Raw genomic sequence first — 14,618 nt, forward strand, 5'->3', positions numbered from 1 at the left:
TTTTGCTGGTGGTTTTCTAACGTGGTGGAGGAACAGTGAATGAGTAAAGGGCAACACCAGGAAAACTTGTCCTTTGAAGAGAGGGTCATTTGAAGAGTACACATGACAGGCTGTCTAATTCTCCAAGGATAGTCAAAGCCTCATGGACCCTGGGAAGACCTCCAATGATCATGCCAAAACAATCACTTCCCACCCATATCTATTAGAGACCCACTAGTTCAGGCCATTACCCAAACCACCTGAAGGTAGGGAATTCTCTCTCAACTCTGTCCCCACAGATATTTTATTCTCTTTTCGTACATGTCGCTTTTCTCTTATGTCGTGATCATGGCTGTGTGTGTGTGTCTTATTTCACTTGCTAATTTGTCAGTTCCCTGTAGAAAAGATCCATGGCTTTCTCATGTTTACATTACAGCACTTAGCAGTGTACTTAAAAGATCATCCGTTAAGAGAAGAAATACATTTGACCCTTGAACAACTTGGGGGTTAGGGACACCAACCTTCCCCACAGTGAAAAATCCTCATATAACTTTTGATCAGGCCTCCGTATATGTGGTTCCTCAGTATTTGAAATTCGCATCCTGGGATTCAACCCTAACCCTAACCCTAAGCCTAACCCTAACTGCGGAACACTGTAGCACTGCCGTATTTAATATGGAAAAAAATCCACGTGTAAATGGACCCATGCAGTCCAAACCCATGTTGTTCAAGGATCATTTGTAGATGAATACTGCATTGACTCAAGTATTGTTTCATTAACCGGGTTAGACCTAACCCTGTAAGCACCAGAATCTCTGCTCTAATGACTCATTTGTTCAATAACCATTTAATAAGCAAACCTAGGATGCTGCCTCCTGAGCTAGATAATAGAAAGATTAAGGGCACCAACCCTACCTTCAAGGAGCTCACTAGTGGAGAAATGGACAAATGGATTGTTTCAGCACAATGAAATAAGGGCTATATAAACATAAGCAGACAGTTTAGAAGTATAGAGTCCCCAACCCAGACTAGAGGGCAGCAGAGGGGGTGGGGCTTTCCATGGACAAAACAGGGAAGGGGAGGGTACTGAAAAAAGTACATGGTAAGAATAGATTTTCCTAGATGAGGCAATACATGAGATGAGTTTTAAAGGGTGATTAGTGTACAATATGCAAACCAAAGGCTAGAAAATCCCAGGAAGAGAAAGAAGGGTGTTCAAAGACTAGCAGCTTAACAAGGTCTATTGAGGAAGTACACACACCTCAATATGGCTGAAGCATTAAAGAATAAAAAGGGTCATGCAATAAAGGAGTTTCAATTTATCCTAAAAACAGAGGGAATGTTTTTAAGCAGAGAAATGACTTTATTATATTCGTATATTTGAATCATATTTAAATGAAGCATTGCCCATTGTAAAGAAATATGCATTTAAATGACTGGTGGTATTTGGGGAAAAAATAGTAGGGGTGGGATAAAATGGGGAGTGATAATGAAGGCAGGGGGATGTGTTTGGAGGTTGTAAAAGGAATCCAAGCCTGCAACGATGGGAAAGTATCATGGGCTTAGATTTGAGGCAAAGAGATCAGTTTAGGATTGGAATATATACTCTTCCAATAGTAAATGGTGAGGAATTGAAAACAATGGCAGTGGCATTGGAGATCATGGAAACATAAGAAATATCATGGCAGTAGGAGTGGCAAGACTGGTGTTCTGTTGGATGTGATAAGGGATGACTTTTAGGTCTCTAACGATCAGCGACGTTAACAGAGTTACTAGGACCAGCCCATGCTGTCAGGTAGGGTCTTGCGTGCAGAAGGGCCCACACTTGGCTTCATACTCTACTGTCACAGTCTTGAAATTCTGAAGAAGTTTGAACAAGTGCTCTTACATTTTTATTCTTCTCTGTGCCCCACAAATTATATTGCCAGTTCCAAAAAGATACCATTCACCAAGACACGGCATCGATGGGGGAGATGAACTTGGTTCTTGTTATCAGAGAATAAGTAATAAGTAAGCCTTGGATTTGTTGCTTGGCAGTGGGCTCTCTGCTCAAGAGCTTGAACTAGTTGCTGGAGGTTTTGTAAGCATTTGCCCTGGTCTTAATGGAAGGTGTCTAGTCTATGACTGATGTGTTAAGGTTTTTCTTATGAAGCCTCTACAGAGCAGTTGAGTAAGGATGTCTAGTAGATGGTAGGAGAGACCCAACTACAAACAAAATGTTGGGAGTCCTTAGCCTAGAGATGATGGCTAAAGTCTTTGAACAGAGGCAATCACCCAGCGAGAGGGAAGTCAGGACCTGAACTAGGGAGTGCACCAATGGTAAACTGTAACCAGAACAATGAGAGAGAAAAACCAAAGAAGGGAAGCCATGCCTCTAGTGGTTAAAAGTGATGACTTTCAAGTCAAATGGCTCCAGCCCTGACTCTACCACTTACAAAAAGTATGACCTTGGGCTCTTACTTAACTTTCCCAAGCTGCAGTTTCCTCAGTTGAATCATGGGGATAATAATAGCACCTAACTCACAGGACTGTTGTGAACATTAAGTAAGTTGCTAAGTTGTGAGCTGCCCTGGTGGCACAGTGGTTGAGAGTCCGCCTGCCGATGCAGGGGACGCGGGTTCGTGCCCCGGTCCGGGAAGATCCCACTTGCCGCGGAGCGGCTGGGCCCATGAGCCATGGCCGCTGAGCCTGCGCGTCCGGAGCCTGTGCTCCGCAACGAGAGGGACCACAACAGTGAGAGGCCCCCGTACCGCAAAAAAAACCCAAAAAAACAAGTTGCTAAGTTGCTCCATGGAAGATGCTTACTGTAGGACTTGGCACAGAGGAAAAAAATCAGTGAGTGTTAAGTATCAGTTTTATCTTATTAGTTTTAAGTATAGTCCAACCAGAAGGAATACGTGTCATAGGAAAGGTCAAAAAGAGAAGAGAGTTTAAAAAAAAAAGCAAAATGCCAGATGCTTGAACAATTAGAAAGGACTAGAAATTCCCATTGAATTTATGAACAAAGGTGTAATTAATGAGCTGTACCAGATTAACCTCAGTGTACCAGTGCTGTCTGGGCTGATTGCTTTTGACAATTCAGATTTGGGACTTCAACAATTTGAAACTAAAGCTGAGTATATCTGAAATCACACACAGAAAAATTTCCACTGTGAATGTTTTTCTTTCTTTTTTGAATATTTCTTGGTGCATTTCCAAAAGGCCCTAATGCCCAGTTTAAGAGATGGGGAACCTTTGTTGTATACTGAAACTACAATAATTCATGGGAAAGCTGATTATAGAACCCAGGACTCTGAAATGACAAACATTACTATTAGGAGAGGAAGTTCTTGGGCACAATTATGTTTAACCAACTTCCTCTTGGTAAATAAGAAAGATGCCAAGCAAAGCTTCATGAGACCACTGTGTTCCCTACTTCAGAATATGTCTCTAGGACTAGGGCTACAATGGTGCAACAGAGAACAGCACAGACTTCTACCTGGCCTCAAGACACCAAATCTAAAAATGAGATGCTGAGAGACATCATTCATTTAACCAACGTTTATTGAACTTCAGACACTGAATTTGCTGATAAAGGAAAATACAAAGTTGCATTAAATATGGGTTCGTCAAGGAACTTAGAATCTAATAGAAAGGGTTAGAGGGGCTTCCCTGGTGGCGCAGTGGTTAAGAATCTGCCTGCCAATGCAGGGGACATGGGTTTGAGCCCTGGTCCAGGGAGATCCCACATGCCACGGAGCAACTAACCCATGCACAACTACTGAGCCTGTGCTCTAGAGCCTGCGAGCTACAACTACTGAGCCTGCGTGCCACAACTACTGAAGCCTGTGTGCCTAGAGCCTGTGTTCCGCAACAAGAGAAGCCACCACAATGAGAAGCCTGCTCACCGCAACGAAGAGCAGGCCCCGCTCGCTGCAACTAGAGAAAAGCCCGCGCACAGCAACAAAGATCCAACGCAGTCAAAAATCAATCAATAAATTTATTTAAAAAAAGAGAAAAGATTAGATAAATACAATGTTTGAGTGTTAGTAACAGTCAACTAGGTAGAACTTGAAACATGATGTAAAACAGGTTCAAGGTGATAGAAGAATTTTGCACAGCTAGAGGGTGTTTAGAGGTCAGGTGATGGACATCCTTGAATGTCAGGGCAAGGAAATTTGAACCTTATTTAATTTACAGGGAGGAGTTCTTAATGATTTTGTGGCAGAATCTGAGATGTTCACTGACCCACAAGTTCCATGGACCTAGACCTTGGAAGTAAGAAAAGTCAAGGCTGAATATGCAGGCTTGGGTACCTGAGCATAGAATTGATGGTTAAGATCAGGTGGAAATACATAAGAATACTGAGGTGGGGAAATGGTTATAATAATGCTGCAAATATCTATATATTTAGGTCTGAAGTAGGGAAAGGAGTCAGTGACTGAAACAGAAAAGATATATTCAGAATGATTCAGAATTCAGAATAGTATCAGAAAAACTAAGATATTAAAAATGTATTTCCAGATTGAGGGGAAAAGAACATGAGAAAAATAGTATTTACTGTTACCCATTTGATAAATGCTTTACTTAATGTTCCTCATTTATTCACTGGGATAAACATTACTACTTCCTGTAGATGTGGAAACAGAAGCTTAGAATTTTAAGCCACTTGTTTAAAAAGCCACATAGCTAATAGGAGATGGAGTAGAAATTCACACTCAGGTAGGCCAAGCTGAGCAGGCTGAGTGGAAAGTTCTGGGCTGAGAAGTCCAAATTCTAGTCCAATTCTGATGGTAACACCCAGGGTGACATTTGGTAAGTCATTTCACTCCAATAAGCCTCAGGTTTTTCCTATTTTACTGAGAGCATTGAACTAGATCACTTATTCTGTCATGCTCTTTTTAGTTTTGGTATTTTGATGCCACACTCTTATAACGTTACAGTAAATTCTTAAGAGGCTGCATAGGGAATGGATGAAAAATAACAGGACTAGCAGAAACAAAAATAACTGTGCCTTCTTTTCACCTGAGATTGAAGGAAAAAACAAGAAGATGATTCAACAAATTAAGTTTGACAAACTGCCTTTAGGAGACATAAGAAACTAATCTTCAAAACTGGTTGGGTACTGGGCTAAGAGGAAGTGGATAATTGAGGATGGCTCTTAGGGTCTAACGAACCATAAATCCATTAGGTTACTTTTGACATACTACCTTCAAAGTTGAATGCTCCATAGGAACAGTTACAGGAGTTATCAGAGCACTTCCTGCTTTAGCTTTTATACTTACCTTAGAGAAAGGGAGGGAGGAGAAGATGTGTGTAGACAAATCAGCTTCCAAATAAATTTGATGGCAACCTGACGACCTAAGTTCAGGGTCCGACTGGGCAAAAGGTAGAGTCTTTGGAATTTTCACAGTGCAGATCTATGGCTGGGAACTTATCAATGAGCCCCATATTGATGTGAATTCAAACCATGATGGCGCCTTTGACAGACAGCCTGGCAGCCTGATGGAGTGAACAAAGGAATGGCTTGGAGATCAAGCTACTTCAGCTCTAGTACATAATTAGTGGAGTGACAGTGGATGGGATTATGCACATGCGTATGCCTCAGTTTACTAATCTGTACCTGGTTCATAGGTAAAGTCTCCCATCTTAGTGGTCGGTTCTCAAACGATGTTTAATAAAAGTAGAAGGTTAGGGCTTCCCTGGTGGCGCAGTGGTTGAGAGTCTGCCTGCCAATGCAGGGGATACGGCTTCGAGCCCTGGTCTGGGAGGATCCCACATGCCGCAGAGTGGCTAGGCCCGTGAGCCACAACTACTGAGCCTGCGCTCCGCAATGGGAGAGGCCGCGAAAGTGAGAGGCCCGCCCGTGCACCGCAATGAAGAGTGGCCCCTGCTCGCTGCAACTGGAGAAAGCCCTTACGCAGAGACGAAGACCCAACACAGCCAAAAATAAATAAATATTTTTTAAAAAAGTAGAAGGATAAATCAAATGATCTGTTAGGCTTTTCTCAAATTCATTAGTATCTGCTGTACCTCATTTGTTAAACTTCACAAAAGTATATATTCTCCTTTAATGTCATGGAAGCTTTCAAAAACAATAATATTTCTTAAGGTAAATCGAAGCAATACACTGTAAATCTTTACAATACACTGTTCAAATACGTGCAGAACACTTCTGAGGCTCTGATATGCGTTTAGAGTCCTCAGCCCCCCTCTACCCATGACCAATCCACTGAAATATCTGAAGGTCACTAACTTCTAGTTTTAACAGTTTACACCTTTGAAATAAAGACCCCGTTGTCAAAGCTCATCATGGACCAGGTTCCCGTCGGGGTGTCTGGGATCATCCACAATCAAAACGCTTGTTCATTTCCCATTTTCTAAAATAGAACAGATTAGTCTCTGGGTTTAAAATCAATCTTCTTATATTCACATATATGAAAAGAAAGGAGTTTCCCCCCCTCCCCGAGGTGATTTTGTTTGCCTGTTTGTTTTAATCAGCAGTCTTTAATAATTTACTCAGCCTTATGTCAGAGAAAGTCTACGGCAGTGTGGAATTCAACCTTAGAGCAAGGTTCTCCCCTGTTCCCGAGACAACTGTACAGCTAACTGCAAGGAAGAGATGCTGTTTTGAAGCTCCCTTACCCTGGGTCTTTGATGTATTTGGAGCAGTTGTCTCTTTAACAGCAGCCTCTGCGCAGATACTTCAAACAAAATTATGGAGCCTCAAAGTCAGAATTTGAAGACAGCACCATCTTTGACTTTAGAAAGATTTCATATTTCTGAAGATTATGGCTTTCTTCTTCCAAATCCTCTGGTAAGGATAGGGTCTTAAAGCAGGCCAGTATAGGTTTCTTGACATGCTGACTTGGGTGTTTGTTTGTTTAATTGATGTGGTCATTAAGAGAGATGCAATATAAATGCCAAGTCATTGACTTGGGACAGATAATACAAATAAGGCACAGTGTGATTACCAACAAAGGAGAAGTGACCGCTACAGCAGGGGATAGAGCAAATGGAATGTTTTAATGTCAGCTTTTTTTAATGGATGGTCAATCATTCCAGCAAATTCATGAGCAAATGTGCAGTTATCAAAAAAAAGAAAAGAGAGAGAGAGAGAGAGAAAGAGAGAGAATTTAGATAAAGACCAATTATATGAGTAAATCAGTTTATCTTGACTTGCTAGTGGGAAAGAAAAGAGAACACAAGGGACCCTGGCTGTGTTCGAGGTTCATAGGAGGGATTAGATATTCACAGAAATTGCTGAGAAGAGGAGAGAACCTTTGAGGACAAACTGTACCTATTTCTTTTTTTTTTTTATGTATTTTTGGCTGCATTGGGTCTTCGTTGTGGTGCGCGGGCTTCTCATTGCAGTGGCTTCTCTTGTTGCGGAGCACGGGATCTAGGTGCGTGGGCTTCAGTAGTTGTGGCGCACAGGCTCAGTAGTTGTGGTGCATGGGCTCTGTTGCCCCATGGCATGTGGGATCTTCCTGGACCAGGGCTCGAACCCGTGTCCCCTGCGTTGGCAGGCGGATTCTTAACCATGGCGCCACCAGGGAAGCCCCAATAGCTCTTTCTTAATTGTTCTTAAGGCTCAACCTGTAATGCAATTCCTTTTCAACACTTTAATGGTCAGGTCTAAAATGTCAAAACTGCAAGCGTCCTTAGAAACTATAGCTGAAGGCCAGAAGTTCTTGCCCAAAGTTATATTACTGGAAAAAGCAGAAGTAGTACTCAGGACTCTTGACATCTTTTTTCTACTACATTCTAAATAAGGGCCAAGCCTACTCAGCTAAAAATCTAGGGATCCAAAGTTACAATCCCTGCAATCATTTATTAGATCCAGTTTTTCCTTCTAGGGGTCTAATAGGGGATTTAACTGTGATTAATGAATGATCTGGCATTTAATGAGCTTTTATGGCATACCTTCTTCTGAGTGTGAACAGAAGAATAAAAATGAAGATAGGATCTATTTGCTGATCCCCAAAGCCCTCTGTAGAGCTGTTAGTTGTGAGACCAAGTCACAGATCTGCAAGTAACTTGAGCATTAAAAGTAATGACTCTAGGGTGTTATGTAGAGGAGAGTTGTGGCCCAGAACACTGGACTGTGTTCTCTGACCCTGCCACTAGGGTGACCAAGAAAGTCCATTTGCTACAGGCTGAAGGGGATTCCAAGATGCAGGACTTTCCATGGTAAACCAGGAAAGTCCTGGGCAAAATAGAATTATTTAGTCACCCTAAGTTTCACTTACTAACACTCTTGTGACCTAGAATGAATCACCAGCATTGCCTGACCCTCAGTTTTCACATGTACTTGGAGAGATTTAGTGCCCCCCCCCCGCCACTGGATTGCTATGGAGTATGAAAGCACTTCCATAAATCCAGTGGAAGGATAGAAGCCAGTTTGCACAACCCTCAGTCCAGTGCTTATTCCAAATTCCATTCTGTGTGTATAACTTGATTCAGGAATATTTCCATCATCCCTACCTAGTTCACAAGGAAGAGTCTGTCAACAGGCCAACACTCTCTTATTGGGATTAAATATATACACTGAGCTGAGAAAAATAATATTAAAAGTATGTAAACATTGGGTAGGGCCACCATGATTGTGTTCCTTTCTTTGCTGTTTCCTTTCTTATAAATAAGAAAACCAGACGGAAAACAAGAGCAACATCAAGTGTTTGTGACTTTCTGAGAAAACACAGGACTCTATCTGTCCTGTGGTTTGGTTGATGGATACTCCTTAGAAGAAATTTCCATTCTGGAGCTCAGAATTTCCTGGCAAACTGGGTCTACTCTCACAGTCATGTGTCAGAGTTCTAAAGAATGCACTTCTTTGTTTCAGTTTTAATTTTCTCTCACTTGTGGAAGAATTTTAAACATCTCCCTTTCTGGGAAGAGGAAAGGGAAGAGAGTTTACACCAGAATCTGCCTCAGTTTACTCAACTAATCAGGAAAGAATCATCACCAGATAACAGTGGCGTCGCAATAGATCACAGATTGAGAAATATCAGCCGATGACTTTGCTAAGGGCGTGAGTAGGCTTTGTTTGCTTTTAGGTAAGTGATGGGCTGGCTATTCCTTCATGTCAATGAGCCCAAACATACTCTTTCAGCAAGCTTGGTTGTTTACCATAAATACTTAAAACATGTGAGTGTAATCATGTACCACAGGTAGTAATTATTTTGTTATATTTCAATGATTTTATGGATATTGGACCAATCTGTATGCTATTTCTAATAGCATTTTTATGACTAAAACTAACAAATATCGGAAATGGTTCTGATTTTTAATAATAACAAAAAAGAAAAGAAAACACAGTCAAACTAATGAATAAGCAATCATTCTGGCTTTGGGGGAAGGGTCTGACTTGGTTTCAAGTACTCCATCCCACTGTTTCTATAAACTCTCAAACATCTCCAGGGTCTAATGTTTCGGTGAGGAAAATGTATACCTTTCAGACCTATGTCCATAAGGAAGCCACAGAAATCCCTTGCCAGATCGTGTGTCTGTTGCGTACGTGTGTTTGGGTTGGTGCGTGGGTGAGGAGAAATTTTTCTTTAGACATAAAGAATGTGAGGAAACTTGCTTGGCAGGAAGGGAGGGACCAAGATAGTTTACAGCAGGAGATTAGATTGGAGTGAGACCAAGGGAACTCAAACGTTAGGCTCAGGAATTTGGATTTCATGCGTCTGGTAAGCAACAATGCCCTGGTGTGTGAATATATTCCTAGCAGAAGGTTAAGGGCAGGGTGGGTTCCAGCAATGGTTCCTGAACTGCATATCAAAATTAGCTGGGAAGCTTAAAAATTACTGATGCCAGAACCCCAGCCAGGAGTTAATTCAGAACCTCTAGCCTAACTAGCTCGGTACTTGAAAACAACAGAATACGTAAAGGACAATGAAGGTCTAGGTGAGGGATGAGGGGCTACACGTAGGAGGTTGTTTGTGGAAAGAAAGGTGTCATAACTATGAGAAACAGTGAGAAGAGCTTGGAAGTAGTTTAACCACAAAAACAAAGGAAAGGGAAAAACAAAGCAAAAACAAATTGTAAGGGTGCCATGGAGCAGAAGAAAAGGAATCGGGATGCTGGGAACCTTGTTCTGTAGAGTGGCCAAGCAACGATTTAGGAAAAATAAAGTCATATATAATCTCCTGTAGTAATTCAAAGCACTTGAGAGAAGCAGTGGTTTTAATTCAGATGTTCAAAGTATTAGCAAAATTTATTGATAGCATTCTCCTATATTTCATTAAGAATGGAGTTTTTCTTATTTCCTATGGTAACCTTCTTATAATATATAATAAGAGTAGTAATTATTATTTAATAGGTGCTCACTTTGTACTAGGCCTTGTGTTACCTGCACATTTCCCATTTGAGTCTCACAGTAATCTTCACTATTCTCAAATGACTCATGTGATAATTAAGGAGTTCAGCCCTGTCTCTGAAAACTGTCTTTTGGCTGCCCACCTTTCACTTTTCCACCCTAGTCCAATCCACCACTATTTCTCCCTGGACTATCATTGCCTTGTAACCCGTCTTCTTATTTCCCCTCTTGCCATAGTACAGTCTCCGCATGGCAGTCAGAGTGACCCTTTAAAACAAAAATCAGATCACATCACTCCACTCTTTAGGACAAAATCCTATGTTTTAGTGTAGCCTCCAAGGCCCTCTCATGATGCTTACCCATCTCTTCAAAGTCATCTAATCTCTTTCTCCTCTTTAGTCTGCAACCATGACACACCAGGCTCTTTCCATTGAAACTTGTCTTTTATTTCACTTAAAACCCTCTCCTTCACATTCTACTCTGTCCCATAGTTTACATTCTAATTTTTATGATCACAGTATTGTCACCCAACTTTCCTTTGTTGACGTTTGCCCACTTTAATTTCACTAAACTTTCATTTTTTAAAATTTCTGTGCTATTTTCTTAACCAGAAGCTGGTTTCATTAACTTAATCAGTGCTAATACAGTTTATTGTTTCTATAAAATACGTTATTTTTAAAAAGTCTGTTCTTTTCTAGATTATACATGGGTTGAGAAGAATTATCCAAAATAGAGCAAAAGGAGGGCTGAATTTTTTTTTTTTTTTTTTTTTTTTTTTGCGGTATGCGGGCCTCTCACTGTTGTGGCCTCCCCCGTTGCGGAGCACAGGCTCCGGACGCGCAGGCTCAGCGGCCATGGCTCACGGGCCCAGCCGCTCCGCGGCATATGGGATCCTCCCAGACCGGGGCACGAACCCGTATCCCCTGCATCGGCAGGCGGACTCTCAACCACTTGCGCCACCAGGGAGGCCCAGGGCTGAATTTTATTTAGTACCATCCAGAGCCCTGTCTAACTAAACAGTCTCACCTTAGGATTACTTAATTACCTAACAGATGCTCCTTTTTTGTTTTCTTTTTTTTTTTTTTTGATGTTGGGGGTAGGAGTTTATTAATTAATTAATTTATTTTTGCTGTGTTGGGTCTTCGTTTCTGTGCGAGGGCTTTCTCTAGTTGTGGCAAGCGGGGGCCACTCTTCATCGCGGTGCAGGGGCCTCTCACTATCGCGGCCTCTCTTGTTGCAAAGCACAGGCTCCAGATGCGCAGGCTCAGTCGTTGTGGCTCACGGGCCTAGTTGCTCCACGGCATGTGGGATCCTCCCAGACCAGGGCTTGAACCCGTGTCCCCTGCATTAGCAGGCAGATTCTCAACCACTGTGCCACCAGGGAAGCCCGGGGTGCTCCTTTTTTGACATGCTGCTTACTATTGATTAGGACCGAATCTCTGAAGCTGCATATTAACTTGCAGATTTTTGTTCAAAAGAGCTGCCAGTGATTTCTGTTGAGTAGAAAATAAAACCCTAAAGCTTGTGATTGTTCTGCCATATAGGACATTAACCAATTCCTATGTCTTTACCTTAGCAATTTAATTTTAACATTCTTTTTCAAAACTCTAAACACTTCAGTTTATCAAGTGCTTTTGAACCAACTGGACCATCCTGCTGAGTTCCTCTTTAATAAACTAAATATATTTTGGACACATATTCCATATTTGCATGAGTCATTTTTTTAAACTTTTTGAAAATTGTACTTTGACAGATATAAAAGTGCAGAAAAAGAATAACCTAAAATAGGAAACTGAAAAAATAGAAAAGAAGGCCATAGATTTTATTATTTGTGTCCATCCCACTTCTGGGTCTTCTGATTATTGGAATGAGGGGAAGAAAAACATGTCAAGTTTCTTTCCATTTCTTGTCCCCTTGTACTAACCATCTCCGCAGTCACCATTCTCCATGTGTTTACTCTCAGGAGGTACTGGAGAGTACACTGAACTCTGAGTCAGAAGAGGTTTGACCTGACCACCGACCAGATGTGTAAACTCGGGAAAGTTACAAAACTTCTCTGGCTGGAACTTCCTCTATTTTGAAATGGAAATAATGAGATAATCTATCCTAACTCACAACACAAGCGTAGATAGATGAAAGACGTAAGCACCAACCATTAAACTAGAAATTCTCTAAAAGAAACGATATGGGGACAGGAAGAACTTTCTAAGCATAATCGAAAACCCAATGGCATAAATGAAAATGTTGGTTCATTTGACGACCCTGGTATGAATGGCATTTCACAGTCGCACGCAATGACCAAAGCATGACAAGATATTCAAACTCATTAATAATCACAGAACTGTAAATTTAAACAATAAAATGATAGCATACAAAATTTCTGGAAAACCACTCAAACTTGCAAGGGTCATCATTGCTAGATGAGAGGATGAGGATAAGAATAATTTTACTTTCCACTTTATAAATTTTGTGCTTTTTGACTGTCTTGCCATTAATATTGATTACATTAGTTTAATCATTTCTGAGAAAGGTATATTTTGGGTGGTTATTTTATTGTTACTAAATATTGAAATAATTATAGAATTTTAGTGCAGATAACACATATTATATCTTTAAAAATAACAAAAAACTTTGCTGATGCTCTGTTGTTAGAATCATAAATAAACTGGCACTCCCATTATATATTACATACTATAAATGTGATTATAAATTCATGTAACTTTTCTGTAAGAAAACCAAGAAGTAGCTCTTAACCTTTCCATGTGCAAAATCTTTAATCCAGTAAATCCACATTTATAAATTTGTCCTAATAATGAGAAAACATCTAAAAACACATGTATAAGGATGACTCTTTCAAACTTGTTAATGATAGTGAAAAATTGTAAGCAATTACCAATATTCATGAATAGAATATTGAAATTGTATATAGGTTTTGAAATAGATGTGATAGATAAGTATTAACTAGTACCAAAAGGGGTGCTATTTAGTGAAAAACTCATCAGCTGATCCTGTCCCCCCATACTGTAACTTAAAACAAAATCTGGGGGCCTCCCTGGTGGTGCAGTGGTTAAGAGTCCGCCTGCCGATGCAGGGGATATGGGTTCGTGCCCCGGTCTGGGAGGATCCCATATGCCGCGGAGCGGCTGGGCCCGTGAGCCATGGCCGCTGGGCCTGCGCATCCGGAGCCTGTGCTCCGCAACGGGAGAGGCCACAACAGTGAGAGGCCCGCATACCGAAAAAAAAAAAAAAAAAAAAAAAAAAAATCTGGCAATCAAAAAGTAAGTAACATAATTCAATATTTTATTCAGTTTCTAGAGGAAAATCCCATTGGAAGGGTGAGTACATTTTATTTTTTAACATCTTTATTGGAGTATAATTGCTTTACAATGTTGTGTTAGTTTCTGCTGTATAACAAAGTGAATCAGCTATACATATACATATATCCCCATATCCCCTCCCTCTTGTATCTCCCTCCCACCCTCCCTATCCCACCCCTCTAGGTGGTTACAAAACACCGAGCTGATCTCCCTGTGCTATGCGGCTGCTTCCCACTAGCTATCTATTTTACACTTGGTAGTGTATATATGTCCATGCCACTCTCTCACTTTGTTCCAGCTTACCCTTCCCGCTCCCCGTGTCCTCAAGTCCATTCTCTACGTCTACGTCTTTATTCCTGTCCTGCCCCTAGGTTCATCAGAACCATTTTTTTTTTTTAGATTCCATATATATGTGTTAGCATATGGTATTTGTCTTTCTCTTTCTGACTTACTTCACTCTGTATGACAGACTCTAGGTCCATCCACCTCACTACAAATAACTCAATTTCATTTCTTTTTATGGCTGCGTAATATTCTTTTTATGGCTGCGTAATATGGCTGTGCCACATCTTCTTTATCCATTCATCTGTTGATGGACACTTAGGGTGAATACATTTTTAATGGATTATGAACTAGCTTTAAAATCCTTTCTCCCTTTCCTTCGAGGTCCCCACATCAGTGGTTTTCAAACTTTGGGGTACATTAGCTTCACCTACAGGGCTTGCTAAAGCACAGGCAGCTGGTTTCAGGTTCAGTACATTTGGGGTAGAGCCCGAGAATTTGCATGTCTAACAAGTTTCCACATCATGTTGATGCTGCTGGATGGGAACCACACTCGGAGAGCCTAGAGGTTCTCAAAGTTCATGGTTTTCTTACATTTGTGGGGTTGTACCAGAGTCCAAAGACTAGAACTGTTTAAAGAAGGGAGAGGATGAAGAGAAGGAAGGAAAAGAAGCCTCTAGGAATCTAAGGGGAAAGAAAAAGAGATATTCAAGAATAGAGTGCTGCTTAGATTGAGG

At 41.0% G+C, this 14,618-nt stretch overlaps 1 protein-coding gene across 1 annotated transcript in view; it reads left to right on the forward strand.

The window, feature by feature from the left end:
* Window positions 1–6,664: 6,664 nt before the first annotated feature.
* The window catches only part of IDO2 (indoleamine 2,3-dioxygenase 2), a 43,511-nt gene continuing 35,557 nt past the window's right edge, over window positions 6,665–14,618 (forward strand). Inside the window, exon 1 of the mRNA XM_060086104.1 lies at window positions 6,665–6,775. Coding sequence (XP_059942087.1) covers window positions 6,677–6,775 — 99 coding nt within the window. The 5' untranslated portion in view covers window positions 6,665–6,676. The remainder of the gene's footprint in view (window positions 6,776–14,618) is intronic.

This window comes from Mesoplodon densirostris, chromosome 20, assembly GCF_025265405.1.
Source record: "Mesoplodon densirostris isolate mMesDen1 chromosome 20, mMesDen1 primary haplotype, whole genome shotgun sequence".
Taxonomy (NCBI): domain Eukaryota; kingdom Metazoa; phylum Chordata; class Mammalia; order Artiodactyla; family Ziphiidae; genus Mesoplodon; species Mesoplodon densirostris.